The following is a 15,035-nucleotide window of genomic DNA, read 5'->3' as shown; positions in this document are numbered from 1 at the left end:
ATATCGATGACTGGTTTCACTGACAAGTCATTTTGGTGCAGATTAGTGGGGGTGACAACTAGGTGACCTGCATGTAAAGCTGAGGAGTGAAAAACTCAGGATCTCTTACCTTCTGTGTTAGATCCATCGGGATTATTTCATTAGAGTTAATGGCATTGTCCAACAGTTGCAACTGTTACCACCACACAAAGAACGCAATTAATTACAAAAGAACAGGTATTTAACACATGTAAGACACAACACGACTGACACGATTTATTCAAGTCTGAAGTAATTCCAAGGGAAGTAGAGTCGGGCTGAGTTTAGTAGAATTGGACAAACGTGTTTAATATTTTGTCAGAAGATTTTTGTAACCACTTGAACATCAAAAATGATCACTTTTGGTTCAGGTACTGACCAGTTCAGTGAGTTAAAGCTGTGAGGAAACAATATTATCCTCTTCTCAATATAAATACAGACCTGACTGCACTCTATTAAGAAGATAAATTAAATGAATGTAAAGACAGAAACCTCCAACCCCCACACATACAGGCGCATACAGACACATACAGACACATGCTTCTGCTCTCACTCTGTAATTGATGCCAGTCTTGTGCCCTTTCACCTCCTGTGCCAGCAGGCTGAGGGGCTGCCATAGAGGTGTTTGCTTCGCCCTTACAAAACAACCTTGCCTCACCTTCACTCTACACACTCACACTCATCACACATACACACCACACAAAGACAATCACACACAACATTCACACATGGACAGTAATGAGTGAACTAGCACACAGGGTAATACAAACAGCACATCAAATATTTTTGCTCAAAATACAACATAAAGTTTGCTTTGCTTTGAGAACTGGAGTCAACTTTTGTTGAAAAAGAGAAAGAGAAGGTTGTATCAGAGCAGTCAGCCCATACGCAGACATTCACAAAGGCCAGAGATCTGCAGTTTAATTGTGCGTGAAAACATTCATTACACTTGTTATTGCATTCAGTCGAAGTTTGAGCTGCTAAACTGTCTCAGAGCACAAGAGTGGAGCAGACGAGCTGTCAGGATCCAGACCAGGGAACAAATTACGGATGAGACAGGAACAACTTTTTCAACCCACTGAGTAAATGAATGAATGAATAAATGAATGAACGAATGAATGAATGAATGAACAACTAGACAGATAGACTGACAGGTGGTGGGTGATTGCTTGTTATCTTGACTTATCCTTTACTCACTAAAACACTTGGTCACTGACACTAAAGCCCCATTTCCACCAAGCAGTCTTGTTTAGATCAAGATGGTTGGGTACAGCTTGGGTCGATTGAATTGATAATAGTCTGACGCCATAGCAGTGCTACAGTGTACTGTACCCCACAAATAAATACACTGAAGGGCATAAATGCGGCACAGTAAACAAAGAGCAACAATGGAAGACATTCAGTAATTAATCTTCTTCGTGATTTCCATTTGACTTTTTGTTTCCAAGCGCAACCAAGCTTTGTTTCAGAGAAGGCTGTGTGCTGCGAGGAGAAATACAGCTGCTATAGCAGTGACGATTCTTTCGACCAATCAACTATGCAGTGTTGCAGCTCCACCTTCTGGGTTCGGATCGGTTTGGCACCCCAACGGAAGAGTCCCAAGAAGTGTGACGGCTGGTCTCAGTTATTTGGGGTCCTGTCCCAATATTAGTCAGAGGAAACACAACAAAATGTGTGCTAAGGGCTGTTTACACAACGGTTTTAGGGTGAAACGCAAAAGTTTTGTTGCATGTCAGCCTCGCTTTTACACAGAAACGACATTTCAGCCGACCTAAAACACAAACTTTTGAAAACGGCCTCCAGGGTGGGATTATTCTGAAACGCTGCTGACACCGTTGCCGTGTAAACACCGTTGCTGGCGTTTTCAGTGAAAACACTGACGTCACACTCCACTCCACACGCACATACAACAGGACAACAGTGCCGTTGATATGATTGACGACAACTAGCGTGTTGTGCTTGTGCTGCTCAATCTGCTGTTTCTGCTGACTGTCTTTATACAAAACGTGCATCTGTTGCTCCACTTTAGCTATTCACCAATACACCAGATGATTGGCTTGACTCTACTTTGGTGGAGATTCCCCAAGAGCGTCTCCTGGACAAGGCAGTTATAACACCAACTACAGGCCTGGCATGCTTACTACAGCCTTTTCAGTCCCAGTTTCCGTGTAAACGCAGATTATTTTTTTACTGCGTTTCAGCGTTTTCAGATGAGACGTTGTTGTGTAAACAGGGCCTAAGATGAACCGAACTGAACCCCTTGGTAGAAAAAGGGCTATAGACCCTTATCTTCCCACTTGTCTCTCCTTTCTTTTGTTGTCTTCAGCATCAGGAGCCACCCCTGTCAAAAAACTAAACAAGCTGTTTCTGTATCTGTGAGTGTACCACCCTGTGTGAGTGAATCAATCACTAGAGTATTGTCAGTGTATCTATGGGCTACACCTGAGTGTTAAACATTTATTCTGCCTGGTTGAGTTGTGATGTGACTGGTTGTCCCTGCAACTGCCGCATCTGATAATGCTGATTTGCTCAGGCACCAACAGACGGACCCTCTGAGGGTCCTTCAGGCACACAGTCAATCACTTGTACTCCAAAAGATTGTTCTCCAAAGCTATTTTAATCCTGAACTCCCATTGCTCTATTCACTCTATCTTTTTCAGTCTCTTTTTGTCACGTCTTTCTCTTCACCTCTCTCTTCCTCCTTACGCTCACAGCCACAAAAGTACGTCTTCCACACTGCTTTTTATATGTTTGCGGTTTCCTTCCTTTTCATGAAAAATGCAACAGCACAAAGTAAGACATTTAAATGAAGAAAGACAGATAAAAGCTGACTTAGAGTTGACTGTAAATATTATTTAAAGGCAGCACAAGGTTGTGATAACCAATGCAACAACTTCCCCTACCTCCACCATCTTAGTGCTAACAGAGACAATGCATGCAGCTCATTATTTTCCCTTCTCATCCATTGTACAACTCCAGTCCAGACCTTGGTGTTGTCCTTGAGCAACCAGGGTACTGTGAGGCTCTTCAGATAGAAAAAAACAAACTAAGAGAAAAAGTTAATTCTTAAAGAGCAGCCACTAGAAACATGGTTACATAGCCCTCTGTCTAACCCAAAGAGATGATGTCTCATATACAACAAGCTACAGACTGGTAATTAAGTCTGCAGAGATGTAAAGGACAGTGATTCCCACAGTCAACTGATTTGGTAGCATCACTTAAACACACTCGGCCCCCTCCCCATCCATCCTCCTCTCTCAGTCCCTCCCTCCCCCAGGCTACTTTTTCCTCCACTACTCTCAACATCGTTACCATAATCAGATAAGACAAGTACCTCGGGAGCACCAGCATCCCTACAGCACCTTGCTCCTGGCACCATGTGTGTATGTGTGCATGTGTGTGTATGTGTGTGCCAGTGTGTGTGAATTGCTCCTGGCACTTGGAAGCCCGTATTCCTTTTGACTGTCTTTTTTGGTGTTTTGATCTTTTCAAACAGATGACTGGAGTGTGTGTGTGTGTGTGTGAGTGTCTGTGTGTGAGTGTGTGTAATAAAGGTTTAAATTACCGAGCTCCTGCATAGGGTAATGTCTGCATTGTGGCTGAAGAGTCGGCTACAAATTACCGCTGAACTGTGAGTGTTTGAGTGTGTGTTTGAATGTGTGTTTGAGTGACAGAGTGGGTAGATAAGTGAGTGTGCATGCATGAAAATGGGAGTATGCGAATGGTGTTTGAGTGTCAAGGATGATCATGTTAGTCTTGTGAATGGTCAAAGCAGATCACATCACCAAACCATTAAAGGAAAGGCAGCCTGATTCACAAGAATACACGTACACACACCTCCAAGCCAGATCGACGCAACACTCTTTCAGCAAAATACCTACAAGCAATTCTCCCCCTTCCTGTGTGCGCATCAACATGTGTAACAGGCATAGAGAGCTCTCTATATACATACATAAAGACATGATCCCTGCAGGGCATACAGACACTATATACACACATGTGCTTACAGCAACACCACATTTAGACAACCATGTATTGAGGTAACTCCACCAGACATCAACACTAATCAGACAAACAGGAAACAAAACCGTCAACTTGGATTTCCTGGCTCCAACATTGATGTCCATTTAAAGTGCTGCCTCCTTATTTACTCTTTAAGCCTGAAATCAAGCTTTTTACCAAACAGCCGTTATCAATAATATCCTCTTTTCACAACATTCACTCTGTGTAGGCTCATCTACAAACTGTTTACCAAGCCAGAAGTCAATATGAGAAGTCTAAGACAAAGTCTTGGACTCTAGTCTGAGACTTGTTCCTTGCCGTGTAATGCTTGAGAGTTTCGGAGAATGAGAACCTCTTTTTCTTGATTGTCCAATGGAAAACATCTCTTTAGTTTGTATCAAGCATTCTTTGATGCTGCAACAAAAAAGGGTGATCCATTACTGGCACACCTTTAAATATTTCATCAAAAATGCCTAACTTTAATCATTTTCATCTTAGATAAAGGGGCTGTGGGAGCTATCAGGGAAGCTTGTGTTCTTCCAGAATCAAGACTCCATTTCCCATGAGCACCCGCACTGTCGTGAGGACATGACTCTTGAGTCTCTACCAGGGCGTGCATTTGATTTGAAGCAAATTAATGGAGAGCAGATCTTTTTCTTAACACTACTTTTCTTTGATCAAGACAATTTTTTACAAAGTGTTGAGGTAATGTATTTATTTGTGGTTTGAAACATGACAACAAGTAAACTTTGTAAACTCAGTTTGTGCCATAGTTTAGTGCCATGCTATGTTTAACACTACTCACAGCCCAGTGCTCTAAAATGTGTCTGTAACTTGTAAAGTTAGTGAATTGTGGTTATGTCCTACCAGTGCTCATCTACCAACTCCAACCTCACCAAGCAGAGCTAACGTAACCTCATTCTTCATTTTATCAATAGACTCTCAAGTTTGAACAGACCACTGCAGAATAACTGGCGCTTATTGGGTTGGAATGAACATTAGCACAAACAGCTCAGCCTGTTTTAGCTCGTGCTCTACCACTCTCCTGTTGAGCTTTCTTTTGCATTTCTGTCCTTTTTCTCTTTGACAGTTCAACCCCAGTGTCCCTATAACTCCACCCTCACAGGGACTTTAAGCTCTCTCTTTTTCTGTTGAAAAGAACTGTGAATATCAAGTCAAAAAAAGTTGAGAACTTATTTAGATTCAACATAGACGAATAACCCAAGTCACTGAGACTTATTGTGATGCAGCCTGTCAAAGTGATCCAGTGTTATTTCATGCTGAAAGAAAGAGCCTGTCTGATGGAGCAGTCTGTAAAATGATCCTCCTCAACAGGACTGAAACTCACAAACACACCTACACATTCACAGACATCCACACAAACAGACTTTATTCACTTCACTGAATGCCATCCAACAGAGATTAAAGCTGATAAAATCCCTTTTTCAGTAAAAAACAGTCTTATCCTGCCTGACGGTTGAAATACACCAGATGCTTCTGCAGTCCATCTCTGCTCCGCCACAACAACAGATCAGACAAGTTTTCATTCAAGTCAATATGTCTACTTATACTACATCCGTTTTGTTGCAGTACGTCTCCGTCATGTTGCAGGTAATACACAGCCATCCTGTATTTGCTGGACTCGGAGCTGAGACACATACATTCAGCATAGGGAGATCAAGCAGGGAAGTCTTGACTGGGAACTACCTAAAAACACTCAGTGACTTTCGAAATAAAACAAACATTGTCGAAATCAGTTTGTATTTAGCTTGACTTTGACGATAAACAGACATAATGAGGGGAGTCAGACCAGGAGTCAACAGGTTTAAGGTATTACAGCCCAACATGAATGAAGAGAGACTTATTAATGGAGTGGGAAGCGCGGGAACTTCTCGGTCTCGTGACTCCAGCTGTCTGTCATACAGCTTGTTGGACTGAACACACAGTCGGTGTAAATTGACTAACACAGTCAACACGCACCAGAATGGAGTCGGACTGCAGACGTATCTGGTGTATTCAAGGCGGGATAACATTTAGACAACTTACGACATCTTGGTTAATACAACCAACAAAGACAAAAAAATACCAACAAAGTTCTTCATACAAATAAAAAATATGTATGAAATAATCCAGCAAGTAATCCATCACCCCTTAAATCCTGATGATAAAACAGATCATACCCAGTTTCATGAGTTTTGTGACCAAGTTCTGGAGAAAATGAGACAACGAGAAAGCTATAAACTTAAAAAAATTAAAAACTCTATTTTTAAGTGGTTTACCATCAACGCCAGCATTAACAATGGAAAATACTCAAAGGTTTCAATACATAATAGTAGCACAATTCCAAAAGATTTTTTTGTGTATGTTGTTTGTTCATGTGAGTGTGTGTGTGTGTGTGTGTGTGTGTGTGTGTGTGTGTGTGTGTGTGTGTGTGTGTGTGTGTGTGTGTGTGTGTGTGTGTGTGTGTGTGTGTGTGTGTGTGTGTTTGTGTTTAAATGAGTGTGCCCCTGGCCCCAGCAGCTGTGCCAAAACAGATGTTCTTTCCTATAATTACCACCAGCTCGTAGCAAGAAAAAGATTAAGATGGACTGAGAATGAAAGAGAAACACAAACAGACGAAGAGACGGAGACCGTTTGTCTGCCATGAAGAGACGCTCTGTTTTCACAACCTTTGTAACTTCTGTAAAACACAAACCTGGTGATGCTTTAAAGTTACAGTGATTAAATTTGATGCACATTTCCACCTCCAGATCTATACACGCTTATATTTACACCTCCCTCACAGTGACTCTACGGCAGGTTTGATGCCACACTGAGGTGTCTTACCTGTAGAACAAGGTGTGTCCATTTCTCTGGTGTGAACCTCCCTTCTGTTCTGAAGCTGACAACCTGAGGAGACTGACTGTTGGGCTGACCGTACCGCAGGACAACCGCCTGCTCGGACACCATCACGGAAAACAACAACCTCTCCCCTGAGCTCTTCTCCAGCAGCATCCTGAGAGAAACAAAAACACACAAACAAACTGAGTGAAAAACACAATTATTTCAGCAGGCAGTCCAGACAGACCATTTGAATACTTGGCACATACAAGATACTCCAAGTGAGTTCAGAAAACAGAGAGAGGAGTGGACTCAAAAACCCATGGAGTCTTGCACCACTATACGGTCCCTCATTGTGACATTTACACATGGAATATCAATATTTTACATGACTGTTAGCTTTCAGCTGCTACATTGGCGGCAGACACCACGTGTCATATTAACCACCATCACTGACATTTTATGGGAAATCATGGCTTTTATGAACCCAGAGCTGCTCACCCTATAAATTAGATGGATGTATGCATGAGAAAAAAGGACCATGTGTATGTATGTCTGCACATGCATATGAGTGTGTGTGTGTCTGAGAGAAAAATGGAGCAAAAAAGACAGACTTCCAATACAAGACTGTTACAGTTAAGCTATGTTATTTTTATTTTCAAAAAGAATACAGTGTCATAGGAGCAAAAGTTCTGTAAATTGACTGTTGGCAGTTAATCTGCTTAGTTTGAAAGTAGGGATGCACAATATTATCAGCACAATATCGGTATCGGCTGATAAAAGCTTAAGAACACGTTTACCCGTATCGGCAGATATGAAAATTTCTGCCGATATGCACAGCCAATAAGGTGTTATTCAGTTAGGATTATTATTGTTTTCCATCTGAAAAATAAGCTCCTTAAATAAAATGTAGCACTTCATTTATTTGCTCTGCAGAGCTCTGTGTCTGTCACCAGGTTGTTACAGTAGCTCTAAAATAATCAAATGCAACTTGGTTATGTTTAAAAATGCATTGTACATTTAAAGTTCATGTGATCTAAAGAAATTATTTTTCTGTATTTCAATACTGAATGTCTTGAGTTTGAAAAAATAATACACTTCTTATTTATAGTAAAATCAAATGTTTTTTGTCTTGTTTTTTTGTGTTTCTTAAACAAATAAGACCGTCACAATAAGAGTAACATATAGATGCCAGTACAGGATAGACTTAGCTTTCTTTACAGTGAAAAAAACAAACAAACTTGTGATTATCGGTATCGGCCAAAAGGGGTTTCGATATATTGGCATATCGGATATCGGCAAAAATCCAATATCATGCATCCCTATTTGAAAGGGAAAAACTTGATTGTTGAAACAACAGAAAAAAGAATCATGTCCATCATAGAGCCAACCCAAAATATAAAGATGAGTTTCACACCACAAGCTCAAAAATTTTTAACTGATAAAAATCAAGTCCTCTGCACTGATCCTGTCCAAATGTGAAGTCAAAATGAAAATCTTTAGATAAGATGAAAATAACTTCAGAACCAATCTGTGGAAGTGAAGCCGTGTTGTAGTGAAAACCTCGCTCTGCAGGAACAGGTGGCAGGCTCTGTTCATTGTTCAGAGGACGGGAGGGATGTGAAATCACAGAGAGAGGGGGAGACAAAGGGAGAGGGGCGAGGAGAGATGGACAGAGGTGAGGATAGAGACCTCCTTTCATCTGGCTGCTTTGATGGCAGCCACGATCGTCTCTACAACAAAAGACTGATAGCCAACGACAGCGACAGAAAAAGGGAGAAAGAGTGGGGGGAGAGATATTACTTCCATTCAGCCCTACAGGTGTCATGTTCGGCAGACCAAGACAACAAGACTTGTCTGTCATCTGAATCCCCGGACACACAACCTCACAAACAAAATCACAGAATGAAATTTAAAGGAGTGGTGTGATCTCTGTGTCAAATTCTCTTTCTCAGAGTTAAAGTAAACTGACTGCAACACTTAAACTGAACATCCACCCAGTTACTGGAGTACACACACAGCCTGTGAAGTATTGTTGAAAGTCTGCCTCAGTCCAGCAAAACTGTTACTTATCTTTCTTAAGATCTGAACACCACAACATGCTGCCCCTTTTACATGCCATGCAAACTAAATTAAAACAACTTCTCCACTTTATTCTACTCCCTAAATTTTTCAAGCTGGGAGCTAATTCTACTCTTCTGAGTTTGTATATAGTAGGGATGGGAATGCGTACTTGCTATTGACCCTATCACGCTGCTTTTGGCTCCAAAACTTGAACTCCCACAGCATTACGTGTGACCCAGCTTTTTGTTTTCATTGTATTGAATATACTTGGTAGTTTACAAATCTATGACTTTACTGCCCACGGCTTCAGCCTTAGTACACACCAAGCCAGATTTTAGAATAAAACAACTGTTTTAAGGAAAATAGGGCAACTCTCTAGGATCATATTACTACACCGAAAGCAAAAGCACAACATTTACAGCACCATCTACTACACCTGTATGTCAAGAAATGTGATGTCTGGAAGTAGTGCGACAAAAATGATCAACTTTATGTGCAGTGCAAGATATGTAGCGTTTAACTTGCACACTGTAAAAAAAAAATAGTTTGATGCTTAACCACATGTTCTTAAAGCACAAGGAGAAGACAGCAGCAGTCTCACCTCATGCCATTTGCTAGCCCTTTTAGCACATGTCATTGTGACAAAACCAGAGCAGGGGAGATTAGCCTGTTAATAACCAAAATTGAAATTGGAGACAACCTCTGTGCAAGAAGAAGGCTTCAGAGAGCTGATGGCACTGAGCTGGAGAAGAAGCCACCATCATGGAGATCAACAGCTACAAGAGAGGCCGAAAAAGTTGCGCAGTGCCTTCTTTAAGAGGCGTTTACATTAATTTGGAAAAATTGACACAAATGGTGTCATTGAGTCAGACTTGGCCGTTTGAACATAGCAGGGTCATCACAGAGGCCATAGTCCACATGAAACAATCATTTGCCAAACGTCTTCCCCTTCCACTCCAAACAGTTCCTGTCTCTTTTCAGCTGTCTTATCTAATAAAGGCAAAAACACCCAAATGTTTATAATAAACAAACAAATAGAGGTGCTTCATATATCCAACTGGAAGGCTTAACTTTTACTGTTTTGTTTGAGGTTAAAAATGCAAAGAGAACTTGGTATCTTTTTCCATTATATTCCTTATATTTTCCTTTATATTTCTATGATTATCTTTATTTCTCTCATAATGCTGTTTGAGCATTCTACCTTAAGTGTCCTGTAAGCTGTAGGAGATAGGGTTGCAAACACGACCAACTGATCTGTTTTTCTGTATGCGTATACCTTGTGTGTGTTGAAGTGTGTGCTTGTGATTGTAAACTGATATGAGAGAGTGAAACTCTGCACCATGCGATGCCTGGTGCTAACATGCCAGCACACTCTCTTCCCCGTCTCTCACACACAACATGTCTAAGTGGGACATGACAGCAGGTTGTTGGCAACTTTTCCTGTTAGTGATACGGACCTGACCAGACCTGACCCGGTTGCTCCTTGTTATTAGATCCTTATCACAGGGCTTTCACTTTTATTTCAATGCTTCAATCATATACTGTGTCACATTAGAGAAGACATCCGACTGGATATTGACTTAGCAATGTTGGTTTTGGTATTCCTCAACCACTGACTGGGCACAGTAGGCAGCCATGCCAACACAACAGAGTTTATTTCTATTCTTTTTAAATGTGCACTCATTTGGAATTAATCATTTTCTTTTAGGAGTGAGTCTCTGTGCTGCCTCTCACTGTCTCTTCCCTTTAGCAACCTGAAGAGTGTGACCTGAGGTTAATGCATTTCATACATATATCTCAGTTCAAGGAGAGGATGAGTTATCTTCACTGATTCTTCACCCTAATTGTTGATATTTTTTATTAAAATTTACAACCACAGTGTCACTGTATTCTTCTCATTAGCAACACAGCTGATATATTTCTCCAGTTACAAAGAAATGGCAAAAACTGCACTTACATTTCTCCAGTAGAGCTGGGTTTTATCCACAATGCCAGAGTGAGTGAACCCAGAGTCCCAAGTTTCTGTGAGGGGGGAGAGACCAGACATCCATCCTGAGCTGGCTGAAACAGCACACTACTGGATCCACTAGAAACCCCCTCAGAAGGAGCAGGGGCTCCTAACTCTGTCCCAGGATGAGTGTCATTAGTGTCTTCAATTACACAGGTCCCCCTGGGGAAATAAACTTCAGGTTAGACAATATCTATTCTCAAATAACCTTTTTAAAGGGTGGCAGTATGAGGATTGCATAAGGGTGAAAGATTTTCAGTAAATTTCACAAAGGTTTCCTGAAAATATCCATGGGAGTTTTAGCTTGAGAATATTAGAAAGTTTACAGGTTGTTATTCACAGCAACTTGGATGAATTTTTAAAAAAATCCCCAGAAAATTTGACTCGTAAATTTTGGAATTTTCACATTCTTTCTTGTAATCAACTTGAATGAGGTTTTCAAAAATGATCTTGGTTGAAACAACACTATTGAATAAAACTTTAACTGTGTACCATGAATCACATGTGCAAACAATTCCAAGCACATTTGATCATCATCAATCTTCACTACTTCACCATCCTGCAGCATTTTCACTGAGACAACATTTCTTGAGTCTAAAAGTCTGTTCAGGTACGTTTGATGATCGTACTGAGGTTAATATATTTGATGGTACGGTTTAACTTCAAGTAGCGGGCACATTTAAATTAAACGTACAAATGCTCATCACAATGTGCGTGAGTTTTGGAGGCCAGCTACGACAAATGTTTATGACTATATTCATGACATTAAGACTCGGTCAGGAAAAATTCTAGGGATGCAAGATACATCAGTATCAATACCGGTATCGGCCGATGTTGGTCATTTTTTTGACATATTGCTATTGACTGATGTGTATAAGTGGGCCGATATTTACTCATTAGCTGCCGGCCATTTTCGGAGCATCTTGAATAATCTTTCAAGATCCAAATAATATTTTTTTCTATGACTATGTTAACAACAAAACTACCTAAGAAGAGTGGACACTTCTTTTATGTCTCTCTACCTGTTTTTGATCCATCCTTTGATCCTCTCCACAGTCACCTTTTCTCACGGTTGCACCACTCTTTCTCTCTGAACTACCTCGACACATCATCTCAGACTGTTTTGTTTCCTTTTTTTAACCAATATTGATTTCGGTGAATATTGGTTATCGGCCATAACAGCGATATTAATATTGGATATCAGAATCAGCCAAATTTGTATATTGGTGCATCCCTAAAAAATTCCATAGCATTCCCTAAAAATTCATTTACAACGTCATTTAAAAATACTGCAATAGACATGCTGACATACATGTCTGTTTACAACAAATCAAAATATTTTTGCGACGCTAGTCAGTATCCATTTCTGAGTGTTATGGTACTTGAGTCCCTCTAGGCAGGTTTCCTACTTGCAAAATCTGTGATTGAGAAAATTTTGTAGTGGTTGTACTTATTTTAAAATTCAACTTAAGCATGTATTTTGTATGAACAGAAACATCATGGGTCATGGTAACTTACACATTAAGCTAGAACTTTAACCTACCTGTGTGCAGGCAGTAGCAGTGGAGCATAGGGGGGTGTGGAGGATCTGTAGGGACAATCCTGGACACAGAAGGCCTGATAACAGTTCATCAGCTCAGGCTCTGAAGTCGCTGACTGACAGTAGCTGCTACGCTCAGGAACCCCACAGGTGGAACGAGGTGGAGACGTAGACACGGGTTTGAAGGCAGCGATGTTCTCCATTTGTGGGAAATTTCCCTGAAAAGGAAGATAGAACAAAAAATTATAAGAGATTTTCTATTGATAAAACACTTTACTGTGAAACATTTTGGCCCACCAGAATCCGTCTGATTTTTGTTTAAATGTCCACAAAATAGCGAGGAGACAGAGAAAAAAAAATGACATTTATTTTATGTGATTATTATTTCATGTGTAGCTTAAAAAACACCATTTTGATCTAAGAATGGCTACCATATGACATAGGTAGAAACTTAAGTATAAAAAGCAAAATAAATGGACTTAATAGTCTGGATAGATTCCAACTTTGACGCTACAGATTCTTGAAAGATGCTAAGATAGCTCAGCTGCCAGCTGACTGTAACAAGAACTAATCAGCAACTTACTCTGTCACTCATCTACATATGGTAATTTCTATTGGCAGCTAGACATTTAAGAGACACATATCAAGACCTGTTATTTTGTCTGTTCTCTCTAAATTCACTGTATTTGCTGTTGAAAAAAAAGAAAGAAAAAGAAAAAAAGAAAAAGAGAAAAAAAACACTACAGAACTGATCCTGAGTAAGTCACATGAAGTATTGTTATCTTTGAAAGAGTTATAGGCACTAGTATTTTACAGCCGCTCTTACCTGTGATGAGGCAGGTGTTGGACCCAGGATTAGGAAGAGGAGAGATATCCAAAGGAAGCTGTAACGTTGCCTCCTCCCTTTAAGGTTGTTTTTTCCTCTCTTTATTTCTCCATCAGGGATGATGTTCAGGTGGAATGGCACATGATAAACCGGCCACTTCCCCCTCTCCTCATGTCTTTGCTCCCTGTGCTTGATTTCTCCTTCAGTTTCTGCATTTGACTCGGAACCAAAGAGATGTGTGTCTTTCTTGTTCTTACCTTTTGCACATTTTATCAGAGTTATTCTGTTTTCCATTTGGCATTTATTCCTTGAGTTGCACGGCTCCTCACGTCTTCCTTTCTTCATCTTCTCACTGTTAACTCCTCTGCACCATGTTTGTCCCCTGTTCACGTCCTCTCCACCTGTTCCACCTGCATCCCCCCTCAGCTCCAACCATCTCTGACCTCTGACCCCTCCAGATTTTAAAGTGAGGGTCTCTGAGAAGTCCAGCAGGGCCCAGAGTTCTGGAATCTCAGGTAAGCATTCTAGAACATTCCTGGAGGCAGGTGGATGTTTCAGAACCTGGAATCCTCTCTGGAACCTTCCAGGGGCGTCTGAATAAGTGATGACTGTCATGGTTTCATGGTTCCAGGGTTACAGGGCCATCTTTTACAGGCCAGTGCCCCTGGGGTGAGGCTACGAAGCTTAGCTCTCTGTTACACAGTCTCTGTCATTCACACAAACACATCCCTCCACACACACACGCTCACACAAACCACAACCAAAGCCTTCACATGATAGGTAGGATTTCACAATCTAGAGAGGGAAAAGAGAGAGGGAAAGAGAAGTGGTCAGACCAAAATCCAACATGAGACAAATCTTAGGAGAGTGAAATGCCATGCAGGCTATTCCCTAGCCAAAGCCTACACTATCATGTACAGCTTGATGGAGGCACAGCTCAGCTGATACAGCTACATTGCTTTCCCGCTTTTCTTCATTTTCCATTGAATTAAACATGCCCTTCTTCCTCTGGAGTCTCGCCTCCAGGTTTGTATCCAACTGAACGGGTTTTTTATACAAGTTTGGTGGAAATTGAGGCTTAGGCTAAAGCTCTCTTCATTACAATACTTATCAGCTTCAATTTCACATTTGACACACACAAAATGGGCCAGACAGCATCTCTGGTGTTGAATTACTGAGACCATTTTGCCTTCCATGTCTCTTAGAAAACAGAAAAGCTCACAGTGTATCTATTTGACTACAGCCTGTGTTGTAGAACAAATTTGTAAATCTATGCAGATATTGTGACATGTTAAAATATGTGGTTACTCCTCGTGGTTACCTGTCGTAATGGAGTCCATGCACAAAGCTCTGTTCCCATCACAAGTGCGCCGTCAGGACACCTTCAACCTGTTGCTCTGCCATGAGTCGAACAAAACAAGCTAGCAGTTTTCCCCATGAACACACCTGTCCTTCAGTGATGGCAGACGCCACTCCAGTGAGAAAATAGTCCTGTCCAAGTTTAACTTGAGGTGTTAGTTTGTTGTTCACGTCCACACTTCGTCAGAAACACTGAACTTGCTCCTCTTTTTTCCCTCTGTCGCACCGCTCATTCAGAACATGCTGCACGCGCTCCTAAGGAGATTACCACGAGCTGCCATCTGGCCAGCAGCTCTCGAGGCGGCAGAATACTCTGCACAAAGTAACGGTGACAGTGACACGGCGCAACACAGGTAACGTAACTTAGGGGGCGGCGTGAGAACACGCGCTTTACTGCA

The 15,035-nt window shown here is 41.1% G+C and overlaps 1 protein-coding gene across 1 annotated transcript in view; it reads right to left on the bottom strand.

Moving 5' to 3' along the window:
- Nucleotides 1-14,807, bottom strand: part of ush2a (Usher syndrome 2A (autosomal recessive, mild)) — a 207,317-nt gene extending 192,510 nt beyond the window's left edge. Inside the window, exons 1-5 of the mRNA XM_074666066.1 lie at nucleotides 14,600-14,807; nucleotides 13,279-14,073; nucleotides 12,456-12,670; nucleotides 10,862-11,074; nucleotides 6,847-7,015 (exon numbers count right to left, since the gene is read on the bottom strand). Of these exons, the coding sequence (XP_074522167.1) occupies nucleotides 6,847-7,015; nucleotides 10,862-11,074; nucleotides 12,456-12,670; nucleotides 13,279-13,893 (1,212 nt within the window). The 5' untranslated portion in view covers nucleotides 13,894-14,073; nucleotides 14,600-14,807. The remainder of the gene's footprint in view (nucleotides 1-6,846; nucleotides 7,016-10,861; nucleotides 11,075-12,455; nucleotides 12,671-13,278; nucleotides 14,074-14,599) is intronic.
- Between the last annotated feature and the right edge of the window lie 228 nt (nucleotides 14,808-15,035).

This window comes from Halichoeres trimaculatus, unplaced genomic scaffold (assembly GCF_033239565.1).
Source record: "Halichoeres trimaculatus isolate MK-OKI-2021-1 unplaced genomic scaffold, fHalTri1.1 fHalTri1_scaffold_3, whole genome shotgun sequence".
NCBI classification, from domain to species: domain Eukaryota; kingdom Metazoa; phylum Chordata; class Actinopteri; order Labriformes; family Labridae; genus Halichoeres; species Halichoeres trimaculatus.
This window is presented reverse-complemented; position numbering and strand designations above follow the sequence as displayed.